Source organism: Solea solea, chromosome 16 (genome assembly GCF_958295425.1).
Source record: "Solea solea chromosome 16, fSolSol10.1, whole genome shotgun sequence".
In the NCBI taxonomy this organism is placed as follows: Eukaryota; Metazoa; Chordata; class Actinopteri; order Pleuronectiformes; family Soleidae; genus Solea; species Solea solea.
Genome location: NC_081149.1, coordinates 24,931,763 through 24,949,207, shown reverse-complemented (window position 1 = coordinate 24,949,207; position 17,445 = coordinate 24,931,763). Strand labels below are relative to the sequence as shown.

The following is a 17,445-nucleotide window of genomic DNA, read 5'->3' as shown; positions in this document are numbered from 1 at the left end:
CGAGTAACAAAGAGAGTTAAAGGGAATGTAGTGGAGTAAAAGTACATATAAATAACAAAGTAAAGTACAGATTCGTAAGTTTGTTCTTTTGTTACATTACTTTACTGACTTTCATTGAACGCGTCTCGGCGTCGGCGCGCGTCCCTTCCGTATGACGTCACTTGGTTTTTCGTCTCGTTCTTCCTTCCTCTCGGCGGAGCTCACGTCTTGCTAGCTGAAGCTAACTGTTCACATTATTTCTGTCATCTTCGCGTTTGTGGAGACGCAGTTGTTACAGTGCGGTCTGTCCAAGCTTCGGATTCTACAAGAGATTTATCAAGAGAGGAGAAACAGTCCCGCCGGCACCGTTTCCTCCGCTGCCGGAGGTGAAACACTGGTACGTAATGAAGACGTTAGCCTGTTAGCCTGTTAGCTTGTTAGCTGATGGTTGGGCCTAAGAAATAAGAACGAAACGTTTCATCAAATGTATTCATCATATAAGCGTTCGTGTGGATGCACAGAAGTTAATGTCACGTCTACTATGTGTTTCTTGCACTGTTTTCCTCCACGTTAGTCCTCAGTAAGTTGACTGTGTTCGTCACGCACGCAGCTACAGGCCTCTTGTGACTGGCGCACGTGTTTTTTTCTCTTATTTCAATAAAATCTAAAGACTTGAGTATCAGTAAAAAAAATGAGGTGTTTTGTTTTGCGTCACAGAGATGCCCACATTGTTATAACTTAACAATTAAAGGAAAGTAGCGCATCTGCGGTAAGTGGTGAGGTTTGATTTTACTTAAAATAAATTATTTTTCATATTATGAGCATGGATGGCAAAGTAAAAAATGTAAATAATTAAAATGACCACCAACAAATATTAATGAAGACAATTTATAGTGTTCGGGAGTGGGCGCATACAATGGGACCAACATTTATTAAGTAGTTTTTAGAGTGTTGTAAATTACATACAAAATTTTAATACAGTTACTCAATACCTTTTTTATAAAAACCTCTTTAAGGTCAATGGTTTGTGGTAGTAATTTTCACGCAACTTATGCTTGTGAACGCGATAATGTTGCTGTTAACAAAGTAAGAGTTCACATATTAATCGGGTTCTCAAGGTGACTGCCTTTTTAAATATCATGGCAACAAATAACAGCTCCGTGGTTTGAAATTTACGGTGTGACTGGACAATAATTACCTAACAGTATCTTGTTTTCACTACCATTATAACAAATATGGATGCACAATGTTGGACTTTTTGCAGATATTAAAGAAGGCCTGCTATATGTATATAGATATATATGTATGTGTATATATATATTTATGAATATATGTATGTGTATGTATATGTTTTATTCATTAATCATATCAGGGGATCTTAGTGATTTTACATTTTAAAGCCAACAACCACTGATACCGATATCGTCTCAATAATATTGGACATCCCTAAAACAGTGGTTCACATTTATGTGAGGTGTATTCTGACATTTTGTCAATATTTAAGGGCCTCTGCGAAGACGATCCGCTGATGTCTTATGTACCGCAGCATTTTGGGGGTGGTGAAGAAACCTTTTTCAAAACAGCAAAGAAGAATATTGGTTCCGTTTGTGCGTGTCCTCAGAGTTGATGTCTGTAAACGCTGTGAGTTTCATTATTGTCGTCCTCTGTTTTGTTTCTATAGAGCCATGTACAATGGGATTGGCCTGACGACACCGCGGGGCAGTGGCACCAATGGCTATGTGCAGCGCAACCTGTCGAGCCTGCGGGTGAAGCGTCCGCGGGACGAGCGTGGTGGTGAGCGCGATGAGAAGGACCGGGAGAGGCTGGAGAGTCAGCTCAACAGGCAGCCCAACGCTGACATCCTGGAGCACCAGCGCAAGAGGCAGCTGGAGGTTAAATGTGCCGAGCTGCAGGACATGATGGAGGAGCAAGGGTGAGAAAAAAACCAAATGTTTTGATCAGTAATTATTTCATTTAAATGTTTTACAATGATTAAATCCAGTTCTCTGATTTTACCGGTTTCTTATATGTGAATATTTGTTTCTACCTTTTTTTTTTGTTATTATTCTCCAAACTTTGACTTTGTCTCTGTGTTTTCCATCCAAAAAGCTCTTCTATAAGTACACAGAAAAATGACGTGGGACTCTGCATCATTGCCTTAAATGAAGAACAACCGATTAGTGCAACAAAAACAGAAAGATGTCCAGCACATGTAGCAGCTGGTTGATCGCAGGAACAGAATTGCAAAATATAATAGTCAGGTTATGCAGAGTGAACCTGGGACTTAAACCCTGGTCGCTAAAAAGGCGTGCGCTGTCGAGTCATTTGAGCACCAGTAAATGCTGATGAAACACATTTCAACATGACTCTAAAATGCTTTGTGACTAGAGTAAAGTGAGGTGTAAGTAGATCTATGACTCACTGTCCTCTAAATCGTCTTTGCTCAGGTATTCTGCTGAGGAGATTGAGGAGAAGGTGAGCAGCTTCCGCATGATGCTGCAGGAGAAGCAGGAGCCGGCTCCGCCCACTTCTGACAGACCATCGTAAGACTGGCACTTTTATCTCAAATCGATTATACTCTTGCACAAACACGTGGACCTTTGAGACAATGCTTGACAGAAAGCTGTGTGGCTTGTGAATCTTAGGGCGACAGAGACTCATGCACTGGCCGCAGCTAACCAGCAGAAGAACGACCGTCTGCGCGCAGCATTTGGAATCGCCAGCGACTACGTGGATGGATCGTCCTTTCACGCCGACCGCAAGGACAAAGAGAAGGAGAAGCGGGAGCAGGAGCGGCTGGAGAGGGAACGGCTGCAGCAACAGAAGTATACGTGAGTAAGACGTCGTGAGTGACGGGACAACATGTGTGCTAAGAAGCACTTACACTGAAGCATGAATATTTCACATGAGTGACTTGAAAATCCTGTCTTAATTCACCAATGGGGAGTTCCATCTTTCCTCATGACATATTATGATCTTATTAAATGAATTATTTTCCTCAGGTTGGTGGTAGATTCGGATGATTCAGATGCTCCTCCCAAAAAGCGTGGTCGGAAGAAGAAAAAGAAAAACAAGAGCCGCGACAGGTGAGATAATGGAAGGTCCTGACCTCGACGAGTAGGCCAGATCATTTTGTTCTTTCATAATTCTTTTGTTGTTGTCTTCCAGCAGCTCAGAGAGTCTGTCCCCATCGCCTCGCAGAGAGAAGAAGAAATCCAAAAAAAAGAAAAAGAAACGGTATTTAACCATCGGAACCTTTTATGATTATTTCACAGAATGATTTTGTGAATGTTAACAGGACAATTTATCTTTCAGTGAGGCATCTGAAGAGAGTGGAGAAGAAGATGATGACAGGTAGGCCCTTTAAATTGCCTTAACTCTTCTGCCTCTGCCGACTCATTGCTTTGTTCCAGTTTCCAGCTGCAGGTTATATTTCCTGGAATTAAAAGTGAATTCAGGCCTCGCTTACACCTGGTATTAACGCTATTAACCCCGCTGAGCCGATCACAGTATGACCGTTCACACCTTACATCAGGACACATCCTGGATGTGTCTCACACTGACGTCATGACCACTCACAAGAGCAAAGTTAACAGGTTTATTCCAGCAAATTAAAAGACAAGCATGAGGGAAAAATATAAATAAAGGCCAGAATACATCGGTTGGAAGTTTGTTTCAAACAAACATGTTCAACATTTACAATAACGACACATTTTCACCTCGTCACGTTTGAAAAGGAGCCAAACACAAAATGAAACAGACACAAGAACTCCATTCTTGTCTGAAAGAAGGAAAAAAAGTGCAGCTGCATTCTTAAAAAGTGGTTTAGTAATGACTTAACCCTGAATTCAGTCAAGATCCACCCAGATTACATAGGATGGATGTAAATACTATATCATTGTTTGTAGTCTGAGAACTGTAGCTTCATATGTTTCTGATGAAATGAAGGTCATAATTACTGATTGCACAGGTTCATGTGCAGCTGTAACCTTTCTTAATTATCACCCTCTTAAAGTTCCTCGGATGAAAAACAGAAGGAGTTGAAGAAGAAAAGGAAAAAGAGCGAAAGTTCAAGTCCTCCCAAAACAAAGTTGGTGCGACGCAGCAGCGTCTCGTCCCGCTCCTCTCACAGGTACGACGACGAGTCACCGGTGTAACTTCACGTATATGTGGCCCAGGGAAAACCTGGACTGGGATTAGAACTGGCAGGACCTAATTCAATCAAAATAAATCATTTTCCACATACGTAACAGTTGTTTCCCGCTTTGATGTTAACAGCCCGTCTCCAGCTGCGGTGAGGTCACGTCAACAGGAGCAAACGGCAAGAAAAGACGATGAAAGGAAGGAAAAATCGCCGGAGAGGAGGAGACGAGGTTACGAGGAGCAAGTGCCACGGCGTCAGGGAGGCGAAGCGGTAAGACATGCTGACATTTCACTTCATCTGGATGTATATTGTGCTTATTGTCAACATAAAATTTACACTAGCAAATTATTTTTTCTCTCTACTAGAAGAGGTCGAATCTTGAGAGAGGGACAGAACGACAGAGTGAGATAGAGAAGAAGAGACATGATTCTGCATCCCCTTCTCCACCACCACCACCACCGATCGACAAAAGCTGGGAAAAGGAGAAAGGGAGGAGATCCAGAAGCAGAGACCTGCAGAAACGGAGGCGTTCGAGGAGCGTGGAAAAAAATGAGAGGGAGAAGGGAAGGCGCTCCAGAAGCAGAGAGATGGACAAGGGGCGGCGTTCAAGGAGCAGAGAAAACAAGAGGGACAAAGAGCATCGTTCCAGAAGCAGAGACGCTGCGGAGAAAGAGCAGAGTCCTAGAAGCAGAGACGTGGACAAAGGACAGCGTTCTAGAAGCAGAGATGCTGAGAGAGGGCGGAGTCTTAGAAGCAGAGACATGGAGAGGGGGCGGAGTCCTAAAGGCAGAGATGTGGATCGAGGACGACGTTCTAGAAGCAAAGACGCGCAGCGAGGACGTCGTTCTCGAAGCAGAGACGTGCAGCGAGGACGACGTTCTAGAAGCAGAGACGTGCAGCGAGGACGACGTTCTAGAAGCAGAGACGTGCAGCAAGGACGACGTTCTAGAAGCAGAGACGTGGAGCGAGGACGACGTTCTCAAAGCAGAGATTCTGAGAAAGGACAGAGTCCTAGAAGCAGAGACATGCAGAGAGGGCGGCGTTCCAGAAGCAGAGAAAAGAGGGACAAAGGAAAAGAGTGTGTCCCTCAGAGAACCAGAGACGACTCGTCCTCATCCCCTTCTCCTCCACCTAAACAAGAGACAAGGAAGGACAGAGGCAGAGATGCTGAGCGAGAAAAAGACAAGATTAAACCAGACCAAAAGACGAGACATGGCTCTTCGTCCCCTTCACCTTCTCCTGAAAAGGAGAGGAGTGGAGAGAGGGAACGCAGAACTGACGTGAAGCATCATTCAAGTGTGCCAAATGAAAAGGACAACAGAAAAGATACGGGGAAGAGACAAGAGATAGAGGCGTCTCTTCACCAACAGAGAGGCAACAGAAAGGACGTTCATCCATCTCGCGATTCCCACTCACCGGCCCCTCGGTCGCCCGTCGCCAGTGGAGCACAACGAGACCGAGAGAACGAGAGAAGAGAAAAGGAAAAAACAGAGGGTGTTAAGGAGAGGGACAGGCATGTGAGCAGGCAGGGAGGTCAGGACCGAGAGCGAGGTCAGGACCGAGAGCGAGGTCAGGAGAGCAGCAGAAAGAGAGACGAGGCTGTCCCATCATCTGCAGAAAGTAGACGAGATGGTTCCAGACCGTCGGCTAAAAGACCAGACGTGAAAGACGGGGAGGAGAAGACGAGGAGCCCACAGAGGAAGGACAAACGTGATGAGAGGGTGAAACCGGCTGAGAAGAGGAAGGAGAGCAGTAGCAGCAGCAGCAGCAGTAGTGGTAGCAGCAGCAGCAGCGACAGTGACAGTGACAGCTCCTCATCATCCTCTTCATCCTCATCGTCCTCTTCATCCTCATCCTCTGAGGATGAAGGTAAAGCGGCGAAGGTTGGCTCTGCAGGTGGGGAAAACAAAAACCCCTCGACCAGCGCACCAGCTGCCATCGGTGCTGCCGTCCATCGGTATTTAGTCAACGGGCGAAAGGAAAGCTCGGCCTCTGCCTCTGAGGGGGACACACTCAGACCCCAGACGGACAGAGGAGACGGAGCAGACAAACGTGACGGGGAAAGACCTCCTCACAGATCTGCTGTGGACAATTACCCGCCCCGCACCAAGGGTCAGGAGCGATACAGCCCCACACAGATGGACAGCCCGAGTCCACCTCCGTCCCAAACCGACAGAGGCAGCAACAGGCCTGAGGCCGGAGCAGACAAAACAAGGTCAGGGGACATGGGGAGGGACAAAGACACTGCCAGGAGGCCTGCGAGACCTACTCCCTCCACCAGGAGGTCACGGTCTCCGCCCCAAAAAGCCACTGCCACTTCCCCAGCACGTCGCACTCCACCGAGGCAGTACAAGGAGGCCCCACCCCGCTCCAGGAGAATGTCTCCTCCTGCAGCTCGGTCTGAGCGCGACAGAGAGAGGCAGAGGGACAGAGACAGGGAGAAGGACAGAGAACGTGTGCGAGCTGCCAGAAGGAGCAGATCCAGAAGCCCACGGAGACGCTCCAGGTCCAGAAGCCCCAGGAGGCAAAGCCCCCTCAGCAGGTAGGAGAAAAACTTTCAGACTAGGGCTGTGTGCCGTGGCTTAAAGATGAAAAAAACAAACGCAGAAATATGAACTAATAGTCAAAAAAGCTAAATACTCCTCACTGCACGGCTGAGTGAAACTGCTGCGACACACACACACACACACACACACACACACACACTTTACACCAGACTTCTGTAGTTGTTGGAGATTGTTAAGTACTTTTAAGTGATCTACAGTTTGCCGCTGTTCGGCTTGATTTCTGTGTGGGACGTCTCTTCCTGTGACAGGACTCTGGTCAGTCAGAGGCCGGCAGTCTGACCGATCATCTTTTAATCTCGCTCCCTCCCTTGTTTTGATAGTTTCTGCCCTGTTCGTTCATTCTTCTTCTTCTTCTCTGTGTTTTCTGTTTCCATGGTTTCTCGCGCTGGTTGGTTGCACTGCCTGCATGCAGCCAATGGGTGCCTTATACGTCATCACGTAGCATCACGACAGTGTTCATAATGTAGTCAGTACTGCCCAGGGAGTGAGAACAGTAGAGCGGCTCTGACTGACATGATTGCCTCATGCATCACCGGCCAAACTGGCTAGTAAGTTTTTATTAACGCCCGCCAAAATGATTTTTAACCCACATTTGGCGGGTGTTAATTTAGAACCCTGATTATCACCAGTATGTCGAAGCTCATTAATCCGTGTTATTTGCTAATTAAATAATGATAATAAAATATTGATCTTAGTTTTTATGATGTCTAATAAGTCTGTTATGCACTGTATTTACATTTATCCAATTCATCTTTCCTTGATATCATTTGAATCTTCTCCACACAAATGTCTGTGAGTCTGTGTATTTTTTTAATAGCCACATGTAACTGTTTGACATTTTGCTCGACCAGGTCCCGTCGCTCTCCATCTCCACCGCGGCGGCGGCGGAGAAGTCGCTCCATCTCCCGAGAAAGAGGGAGAGAACGTGAGGCAACCAAACAGAGGGAGACGCAACAAGAGCGAGGGAGGGAGAAGGTGCATCAGCAGCCTCAGGATGAACCTCAGCCTGGCAGGTCATCGTCCTCCTCATCAGCCTCCTCCTCTTCTTCCTCCAGCTCCTCCTCTTCATCCTTGCCTTCACCCCCATGCAAAAGTAAAGACACACAGATGGAGAGGAGAAGAGAGCGAGAGGACGGAGAGCAAAAAAGTCTCTCCTCCTCCTCCTCCTCTTCACACCGTCCCTCCACAGCCTCGTCCCACGTTCCACCGCCAGGAAGACGAGGCTCACCGCCAGACTCCAGGCGTGCTGACACGGCGTCCAGAGGGTCGCTGCCCCGCGGCCGACCGGACGGCGAGCAGCCGCAGCCGCAGCCATCGCAAGCTCCAAACAGGAAGCCGTCGCCGCCGGCAGCCGCTCGACCATCAGACCAGACGGTCAGAAACGAGAGAAGTGTGAACGGCAAGGAGGCAAATAAGAAAGTGAGCAGGAGCAGCAGCTCCAGCTCCTCCTCGTCCTCTTCGTCCTCCTCCTCTTCCTCCTCTTCATCCTCCTCCTCCGACAGTTCTGACTCTGAGGGCAAGGAGCAAGGAAAAAAGTAAGTCACGCTTTTCACTGTTAATTTTCTAATGGACCGAGTGCCCACCGACATTCCCAGGAACATGTTTACCCAGGAAGAGAATTCCTGCTCATCTGTGCACTTTGCATTTCCACTGCACCTCAAAGTAAAGCTACACGGTTGCTGAGCACACATGGTTTGTTCTTGTAGTACCGGAGTACGGAGCGTTTATCAGAGCGGCTGTCAGACCCACTTTAGCTTCTCATAGTCCTGTTTACGTTTCTTTAGATTTTCCCAGACTTGTCTCTGTCTGTTATTCAGGTATAAATTGTTCGTTTGGCGTCGCTGATTCTGTTCAGTAAATAGGAACGAAAGAGCACTTGTCCACTTGTAGTAGGTCCTTCTCTCGTGCCCCATAGTTTTAAATGACCGATGAGCTCTTTCTTAATCCTTTTAAAGGTTGGTTGGAGCCTCACTGGTTTATAGAAGGCATGACACCAGCACACAGTCCTCCAACGTTTCTGGAAGTCGGAGAAGTCCCCGGTCATGAGGAGGTTCTAATTCTTTACCCCAAGTTTTTCAAAACCTAAATGAGAAAAGTTCCTGTGGTGAAAACTAAATCTAAGGTCAAGCTGTGCTCACAGTGCCCTCTGCTGGGTCATGTTGTAATTATTCAGATGGTCTGATGCTCTTCCAGGCTGACAATCAACTTGAAATGGCTTTTTAAGGTTTGAATTTGAATGTTTGATGTGTGTGGAGTAATGGTTTGGTCCGTAAAACATCAGAAAATGTCCATCAGTGTTTGTCAAACCTGGACGTGATGACGACCTCAAATGTCTTTGTTTTGTCATCTGTTTGAATGATTTTCTTTGCTTTATGGAGCAAAGAAACCAGAAAATATTCACATTTAAGAAGCTGAAAAAAACACCCAAACTATTCATCGATCATCAAAACAGCCGACAATGAATTTAGCAATTGATGAATAATGGAATAATGGTTACAATGTTGCATAGTAATGCGGTTTCTTTTGAACAGGAAGGCGACCAAAACCCAGAATAGCTCTTCATCGTCTGAAAATGAAAAGGAAACAAAGAAGAAGAGGTAAGAAGAGAAAATATTGATGTTTTAATGGATAAATGAAGACGTGCTGAAGTAAATTTAAGATTTATTTCAAAGCAGAAAGCGACACTCGTCATTTCTGTAGCAACAGAACGAGAGCTTTAACTCGCCACGTCACACTGCAGCAGACGGGGGGGCAGTACTGTGCTCACCTTGTGTCGTTGTTTTCACAGCGCTGTGCGACCTCAGAGGGTTCCGGCCGATTCACTGCGAGATTCTCGCTCGCTCAGTTACTCTCCTCCCAGACACACGAGAGCAGCGCCACAGTCGCCCAACCACAGGTCTGTTCCTCTTTCTTCTTCTCGTTGATGTGCGTTTGTATGAGGCCCTGCCGTGTCATCTCTGGCGCCCCCGAGGGGGAATTGAACCTTAGATTGTCACTGACCTCAGAAAAGAGAAAAACATGTTTCCAGCCTCAGTGAGAAACATGTCGTAGATCAGGATGTAAGCTGTCACTCATACGAGACTTGATTTCTGTCTCCGTCCCTCTCTCTGTCGCTCTCTCTCTCACTCTCTCTGTCCCTGTCTCTCTCTCTGTCCCTGTCTGTCTCCTGCCAGCAGCAGCAGCAGACGGTCGCCGAGCCGCTCATCGAGCAGCAGACGGAGGAAATGAGCGCCGCCCTCTGCTCTGTGATGGTTTCTGGACTTCACACACGACTGAGACGCCACACACTCGTCTCCTGCAGGTGTGTGTGTGTGTGTGTGTGAGAGGAGTAAAGGGTGTTCACACACATGAAAGGAGCCGAGTAAGCGTAACGCTGTTCCCCTCTCCGTGTCCTGTCGACTGTGTTCTTACCTGTAGATATGATCTGTCTGTATTTTGGTTATTAACATGTAATGGATGCTGTTTAATGTGAGCAGAAACTGAAGTGTGGTTAATTTCTTTGTTGAAAACGATTAATGATAACAATTAAAGGCAGTTGTGCATTTTATCTGTGTGAAGTTTGCTTACTCGCCGTGCTCCACCTCAGACATTCATGTAACTGATGGTATTTTCTCAATTCATCAATTTGTTGTTTGGTTCATAAAATGTTGTAAATATATTGATCAGTGTTTGTCAAACTCTGGAAATGATGTTTCTCAAATGTCTTGTTTTTGTCTATGAACTTAAAAATGAATTTTCTGTTATGGAGCAAAGAAAATTTAAGAAGCTAAAAAATGACAACGTAGAAAATATTCACATTTAAGAACCTGAAAAATGACAAACTGCTTTTTATTAAAACAAACCAGTTTCAATGATTTTCTTGAAATTATGAATTATGTATTTGAATAGTCCAAACAGGTTCTGACTATTCTCATTATCCATTAATCTGTCGTGATTTTCTCTATTAATTCATTTGTTGGTATATGTATGTATATATACATATGTATGTATATCCAGTTGAATGTTGCTAACCTGAGATTCGATTGCAGTGAACTCAGAGGTTGATGTCAAAACACAGTGAAGGTACCTTTGTACAGAATCTGAGGAAATCTGAGGGTTCTCTGACCTTCTGACCTCCTGACCTCAAGATATCTCAAGTTCCGGCTACAAATGGAACCCACTGACAATAAAAACATGGCTGCTAGCAGTGGGCACAAAGAACAACTGATGATTTTAGCCACTTAACACAAGACTTCAAATCTATGTCAGTTTAAGTCTACCATGTCTTAGGAACATGTTCACGTCTTTATCTCACTGAGAGACAGACTTTTACAACAGCAAACTGAAGTTAGTAAACCACTCACTCTCCCACACCAAACCCCATAGAGAAAATCAGTGATTTTATCTGCTGGTCCTCTGCTGCCTCGTGTGGTCACTTTGTGTCACTGAGGTCAATCTGAACAAACGATTTTTAATGCTGAAGTGACAAAATAAGACATTTGAACATAGTGATGGAGGATCAACGCCTGTGTGCTGTGATGTTAAAGTCACTGGTTTTCTCTCTGAGGTTTGGTGTGGGAGAGTGAGTGTTTTTACAAAGTGACAAAAGTATGTTTTAACTAAAACAAAAGTAAGAAACAACTTTTATTCCAAATCTGTTTATTGGAATATATTGAGGCTTTTGTCAGATATGTAATACATAATCTATGTAACGTTTAGTTATTATTGTTCATCCATAGATGAAGTAATTTCATTAAATTCAATTTCATTAAATCAGAGCTTGTGGGTTGAGACGGTTTCTGGCGTGTTGGTTTTTCCCACGTGACTTGAACGCAGCATCAGATGATGATGAGCTCGGGTCACCAGCTGCAGTCGGTCTCAGGTGTGGTCGAAACTCTGACCGGTCCGCAGTCCCAGTCTGCGGCGTCCTTCCGTGGACATGAGCCGCCGCCCGAGCACCGGCGTTACCGCACATCAGCGACTCCACAGTGAGGCTCCGTGACAGTTTGTCCGGGGAGAAACGGAAGTTCTCCGGCGTCGTAAGTCGTTGAGTGTCGCCCAGGCCAGGACCGGGCCCTCACTCCGACTCACCAGACTGCGTTCAAAAAACCTGTGGGTTTGGACGGTTTCTCGGTCTCCGCCGAGAACCGCCGCAGGTCTTACGAACACACGCGGACGTGTTCGAGGCCTGTCGTGACTTGTGGATTTCTCCGGCTGAAGCAATTTCCCCTGAACGTGACGACATTTCCACGCACGGTTTGATTCTCCTGCTCGTGGATGAGCTCTCGGCGCTCACTCACACACACACACACACACACACACGACCGTTGGGAGCATCTGTTCTTCTTCACGTGCAAACGAGTGAGTGTAATGTTCGAAGTAACGATCGTATCCCGCGATGTTGTTGTTGTTGTTGTTGTTGTTGTTTGACTTGGTTTGAGCTGAATTAGAGCGGATTTCGCGTGGATTTCGCGTGGTTTAGTGTAACGTTCCCAGAAAACAACGCGTTCGACACAAAGTGTGTGTTGTTGTCGTCGTTATTGTGAGATCGTCGACGTTCGTAAATAAAGATGGTTAAAAATAAGATTATGAGATGGAAAGTGAAAGTATTTAAAATCACGATCTTAAAGTCGACTTTTAAACAAAAGTCTAAAAATTAGTGATAAAAGTCCTTAGTAAATAGATTTACAATATAAATGACCACGTTGAGAGAAGAAAATGGGATTATGATGCAAAAGGGGAGGGAGAGAAATTATGAGATTAGAAGTAAGTAATCGAGATAAAATGCCTTATTTATGAGATTAAGCACAGCATGAAAAACACGTATGAGATAACACGTAAAAGGAGAATGTAGCAAGAAATAAGATGAACAACATGATGAGATTCAACACTAGTTTATGAGTTCAAACAGATTATTAGATTATATTTAGATTAAATTTAAATATGGAATTATATATTATGAGATTACAAGCAAGAAAGAAGAAAATGGTTAGATTAAAAGCAAAACTCTGAGATTATTTGTGGGATACAAATTGAGATGACGATGTAACCTGAGTAAAATCTGAGCTAAGAACTTGAAATTATGAGATTAAAAAGTAAAATTTAGATTTATTATGAAAATGAAGAAATAAAAAGCAAACAATTCTGAGATGAAATAAACTAAAGCATGAATGAGGTGTTAAGCTTTGAAAGTTTAAATTAGGAAATGGGAGCTAACTGCTAACGTTACAGGAGGAGGAAGTTGTGTTTAGTGACTCAGCAGTTTGAGGAACAGGGAGGAGTAAGGAGACACACACACACACACACACACACACACACACTCTGACTCATGTCATGTTGTCTAATCTGTTATTTAAAGCCATTTCTTTCTTTCTCTCTCTCTCTCTGTTTAGTTCCTGATTCGAGCAGCGACCCCTGAACCTTGTTGAGGACAAAAGCAGAGATGAACTCAAAGAGACGTCAGCAGACGCCGCTGGACTTCCTGTGAAAAGAGGAACGTTGTAGTTTCTCACTTCTTTCACAAAACAGGGATGGAGAAGTGAAGGCGTCCACGGCCAGAAGTGGGTGTTCAGTCCTTGGGTTGCCACAGCGACCACCGCTCATCGCCACGGAGCCTCGGACAGTCCGAGGTCCACGCCGCGCCGGGAACGAGGTGTCACAGCCGCGGGGTCCGCGCCGAGGGCAAAGGTCACATTGACAAAGTCGTTAAGAGATGCTCCTCCTGCCTGTGATCTGTGCCGCTCTGACATCGTAGCGTTCAGAAGGAGAATCGTCCGAGGGAACGTGAGCGATGGCCGGGAAAGACTACAATCATCTGTTTAAACTGCTCATCATTGGAGACTCAAGTGAGTACAAATCAATCGAACTCCATCTTTACTCAAGTGGGCGTGAGTTCATCACATCGTTGGAAATATCAGTCGATAACCGCTCGAGACGCGACACTTTATTTTGAACTAACGATACAATCTGGTGTTCTGAGGATAAAAAAACGAAAGAAATGAATGAAACAAAGTGTGAATGTTGTGGACGTTCAGTTGATCTTGTCCTCTTGTCTTCTTGTCCTCTTGTCCTCTTGTCTTCTTGTGTCTCAGATGTGGGGAAGAGCAGCCTCCTGCTCCGCTTCGCTGACAGCTCCTTCTCCGGTGAGTTCGACAAACGTTAAACATGATCACAACGAGCATTTCATTAAAAATGACATTATTCTTTGATTTTGAGCCTCATCATTTGTGTTATTTTATATATTTATGTGTAAGACATGGAAATCTCCTTCATTTAAACTTATAAAGCAGGTTTGATCTGTAATGAAAGACAACAATAATAATAATAATAATAATAATAATAAACACAGATCACACTGGAAGATAAGGGGAAAAGCATGAATGTTAAGGGGAAAAACGACACTAAGGGTAAAACATGTTAGTTGAGGGAAGGTGTGTGTGTCTCTGCAGGTGTGTGACGTGTGTGTGTGTGTGTGTGTCTGCAGGTGTGTGACGTGTGTGTGACGTGTGTGTGTCTCTGCAGGTGTGTGACGTGTGTGTCTCTCTGCAGGTGTGTGACGTGTGTGTCTCTCTGCAGGTGTGTGACGTGTGTGTGTTTGTGTGTGTCTGCAGGTGTGTGACGTGTGTGTGTCTCTGCAGGTGTGTGACGTGTGTGTGTGTGTGTGTGTCTGCAGGTGTGTGACGTGTGTGTCTCTCTGCAGGTGTGTGACGTGTGTGTGTGTGTGTGTGTCTGCAGGTGTGTGACGTGTGTGTGTCTCTGCAGGTGTGTGACGTGTGTGTGTGTGTGTGTGTCTGCAGGTGTGTGACGTGTGTGTCTCTCTGCAGGCGTGTGACGTGTGTGTGTGTGTGTGTGTGTGTGTGTCTCTGCAGGCAGCTACATCACGACCATCGGCGTGGACTTTAAGATCAGAACAGTTGACATAGATGGAGAGCGTGTGAAGCTGCAGATCTGGGACACAGCGGGTCAGGAGCGCTTCAGAACCATCACGTCCACGTAATCATCATCATCTTCATCATCTTCATCTTCTGTTTTGGTTCTTAGTGACGGTGGTGCCTGAGGCGTTAACTGTGATCTCTCTCTCTCTCTCTCTCTCAGATACTACAGAAACACACACGGCGTCATCGTCGTGTACGATGTGACGAATCCAGAGTCGTTTGTGAACGTGAAGAGGTGGTTGAACGAAATCTCACAGAACTGTGACAACGTCTGCAAGATCCTGGGTGAGTTTATCCACCAGCTTTGTTTTAGTTGAGCCGATGCTAACATGTGACGTCAAAGCAACATGTCCAACCGTAGATCAAAGTGAAAAAGACTGAAGAGTTCCAAAATCTACTTAAAGTTCCAAAATCTACTTAAAGTTCCAAAATCTACTTAAAATTCCAAAATCTACTTAAAGTTCCAAATCCCCCAAATGAAATAATGAAGCAGAATGATGTGCAAACAAAGTTTTTTTGAAGTCTTTGATCCCGGCTGTAAACTCAGACATAAAACTTCCTGCTTTCTGTCTCAGTGGGAAACAAGAACGACGACCCGAGCAGGAAGCAGGTGGATACCCAGGATGCAATGCGTTTTGGGGAGTCGGTGGGTGTTCGCGTCTTTGAGACCAGTGCCAAAGAGAACATCAATGTGGAAGAGGTAACTTTCATTTGAAAAGAATAATCCTGTGTGGTCGTATGAGGTCGAGAAACATGACTCAGCTGATATTATCTCAGTGTAAGTCTACGATGTCTACGATGTCTACGATGTCTACGTCACATGTTCACGTCTTTATCTAAGACGTGAACATGTGACGTAGATATCGTAAACTTGGCCTGATTTAATCAGCTGAATCAGTTTTTCCTTTAGTCTTTGCTGGCAGTCATGTTTTCTCAGGCTCGTTCTTGGCACCAGGGGGCGCTCACAGCTCAGTCGGTGCTTCAAAAACCAGCGCTGTGACTTTAAGTCTCCTGCTCACGTTTGTCCATGTTTCATACGAAGATGTAAAGAATCTTTTTTTTCTTCTGTTCCTCAGATGTTCATGACCTTCACCCGCATGGTTCTGCGGGCCAAGAAGCAGAGTCAGAACCGAGCGGAGCGGGAACGCGAGCGGGAGAAGGACACGGTCAACATCAACGCACAGAGAGACCGAGAGCGGCGGAAGAGAGGGAAGAAATGCTGCTGAGTCACGGCGGCGCGGAGAAGACGCCGCTCCACACTCGCATGGACGCCTACAGGTGAAACGGCGTCACTGCAGGTCGTTGTCGGACCTGAATGTGTCGGCACACGTGGCAGCCTGCAGGTTACACCACTTAAAGGACCATTCACGGGTTTTTGTTTGGTTTGAAGGTCCAGTGTGTGACATTCAGGAGGAAACTTCCCAGAAACTGTCATGGTTTAAGTGAAGAAACACTTAATAATGAAATTAAAAAAAAGCTCCTTCTGAGGACGACTTTTTAAAAAAAGTACGCCATCGTGTGCCTCCGTGTTTCTCCAGGAGTCAGAGCAAAGGTTTGAGGAGGACGACAACGTTCTTTCTGGACTGTGAAGGCCACCGTAGTTCAGATGCACTGGAGAGGAGGAGAGGAAGAGAAAGGACGTGTGTGTGTGTTGCAGTCTGCAGACTCGCCATTAGATGTCACTAATTCTAACACACTGGACCTTTAAATCTGTAATATTTCACATTTGTGATGCATTTAAAAAGCCTGAGGATGGAGAAGGCCACAGATGTCTAATGATGATTTTATTAATATTATTAACCTCATGATCGATCGCCTATTTTGATTTATGAAATGTCTGTAAAAATAAAAACGTGCACATTAAGAGCTTCCTATCTCCACCTGTGGTGTCATCGAGGCGTGTGTTCACTCTGGTGACGCAACATTCACCGATTACTTGGTTAATCGTCAACTATTTTTATAATCTGTTCGTTGTTGTTTTTTTTAAGTAATTAAATTAAAACAAGATTTTTCATCTATGTTCTGGTTTCTTTGCTCCATATAAGAGAAAAAACAACACATTCTAGTTATTTAGGTTTGTGGACATTTGAGAACATCATTTCCAGGTTTGACAAACACTGATCAACACTTTTCTGAATCTTATCAAGGTTTTTTTTTTTTTTTTAGTTTGAAAATGTCAAAGACATGCGTTGTTTACAGGGTTAATGTGGTGAAGCACTTCTTGTAGTTATTATTAACAGTGTATTGGCGTATAAGTCTTCTAAAGACTAAAGTATTTTATATATATAAAAGTTAAATGGGAAACGGTATTCTTTCGTTTGCAGTTTAACTGTTTAAAGGTCTAAGAACAATTGATTGTAAGTCGGGGTTTTTTTTGGGTACACAAGAACACATCTGCACAGTCCAGCAGGAAGACAAAAAGACACGCAAATCAGAGGAAGGTCAATATTGATACATCCCGAACTTAACCGAATAACTCGACTAATGAGTGACCTGCCCCGTGTCCCACTCCGCTGCAGGTGAACCACTGCAACATGCACGTAAACGTTAATTAATGGGATATTTCAATGGAGTTCGGCTGAGTGAGTGTCGTCCCTCCTTGCTAGCTCGTGGCTAAGTAAAGTTCCACTCACCAAAGCCGCGGTGACCGTTTCCCACGCGACAACGACACCGACATGAGACCGAGTCTGATTCCAGCACAATTTCTTACATTTTTGACATTTTATTCACAATAAACGAACTGAGCTAACGTCACAGAAACGCTTTAGCTTCGTGTCGCTGTGTCGGACGCCACACGTCTACGTAAAGCATCACGTATTATATACAGAAAAGCGTTTTATTG

At 45.0% G+C, this 17,445-nt stretch overlaps 2 protein-coding genes across 5 annotated transcripts; both read left to right on the top strand.

The window, feature by feature from the left end:
• Positions 1 to 144: 144 nt before the first annotated feature.
• Positions 145 to 10,237, top strand: srrm2 (serine/arginine repetitive matrix 2). Of its 4 annotated transcripts, none has more exons than XM_058654013.1 (14): positions 145 to 376; positions 1,661 to 1,912; positions 2,427 to 2,522; positions 2,625 to 2,810; positions 2,982 to 3,065; positions 3,151 to 3,216; positions 3,295 to 3,333; positions 3,995 to 4,111; positions 4,258 to 4,393; positions 4,489 to 6,665; positions 7,542 to 8,225; positions 9,222 to 9,287; positions 9,479 to 9,586; positions 9,864 to 10,237. In XM_058654013.1, exons 2-14 carry the CDS (start codon positions 1,665 to 1,667, stop codon positions 9,916 to 9,918), a joined length of 4,062 nt encoding a protein of 1,353 aa, XP_058509996.1. In that variant the 5' UTR covers positions 145 to 376; positions 1,661 to 1,664; the 3' UTR covers positions 9,919 to 10,237. The 4 variants fall into 4 exon arrangements, with proteins under 4 accessions (XP_058509996.1, XP_058509998.1, XP_058509995.1 ...); XM_058654015.1 differs by having other exon boundaries at positions 3,148 to 3,216; positions 4,492 to 6,665; XM_058654012.1 differs by having other exon boundaries at positions 3,148 to 3,216.
• Positions 10,238 to 11,506: 1,269 nt separating this feature from the next.
• Positions 11,507 to 16,621, top strand: si:dkey-16l2.16 (ras-related protein Rab-35). Its single transcript, XM_058654116.1, has 7 exons — positions 11,507 to 12,030; positions 13,062 to 13,514; positions 13,761 to 13,811; positions 14,538 to 14,661; positions 14,764 to 14,888; positions 15,179 to 15,303; positions 15,680 to 16,621. The coding sequence occupies exons 2-7, from the start codon at positions 13,460 to 13,462 to the stop codon at positions 15,827 to 15,829; spliced, it is 630 nt and encodes a 209-aa protein (XP_058510099.1). The 5' UTR covers positions 11,507 to 12,030; positions 13,062 to 13,459; the 3' UTR covers positions 15,830 to 16,621.
• Positions 16,622 to 17,445: the final 824 nt, after the last annotated feature.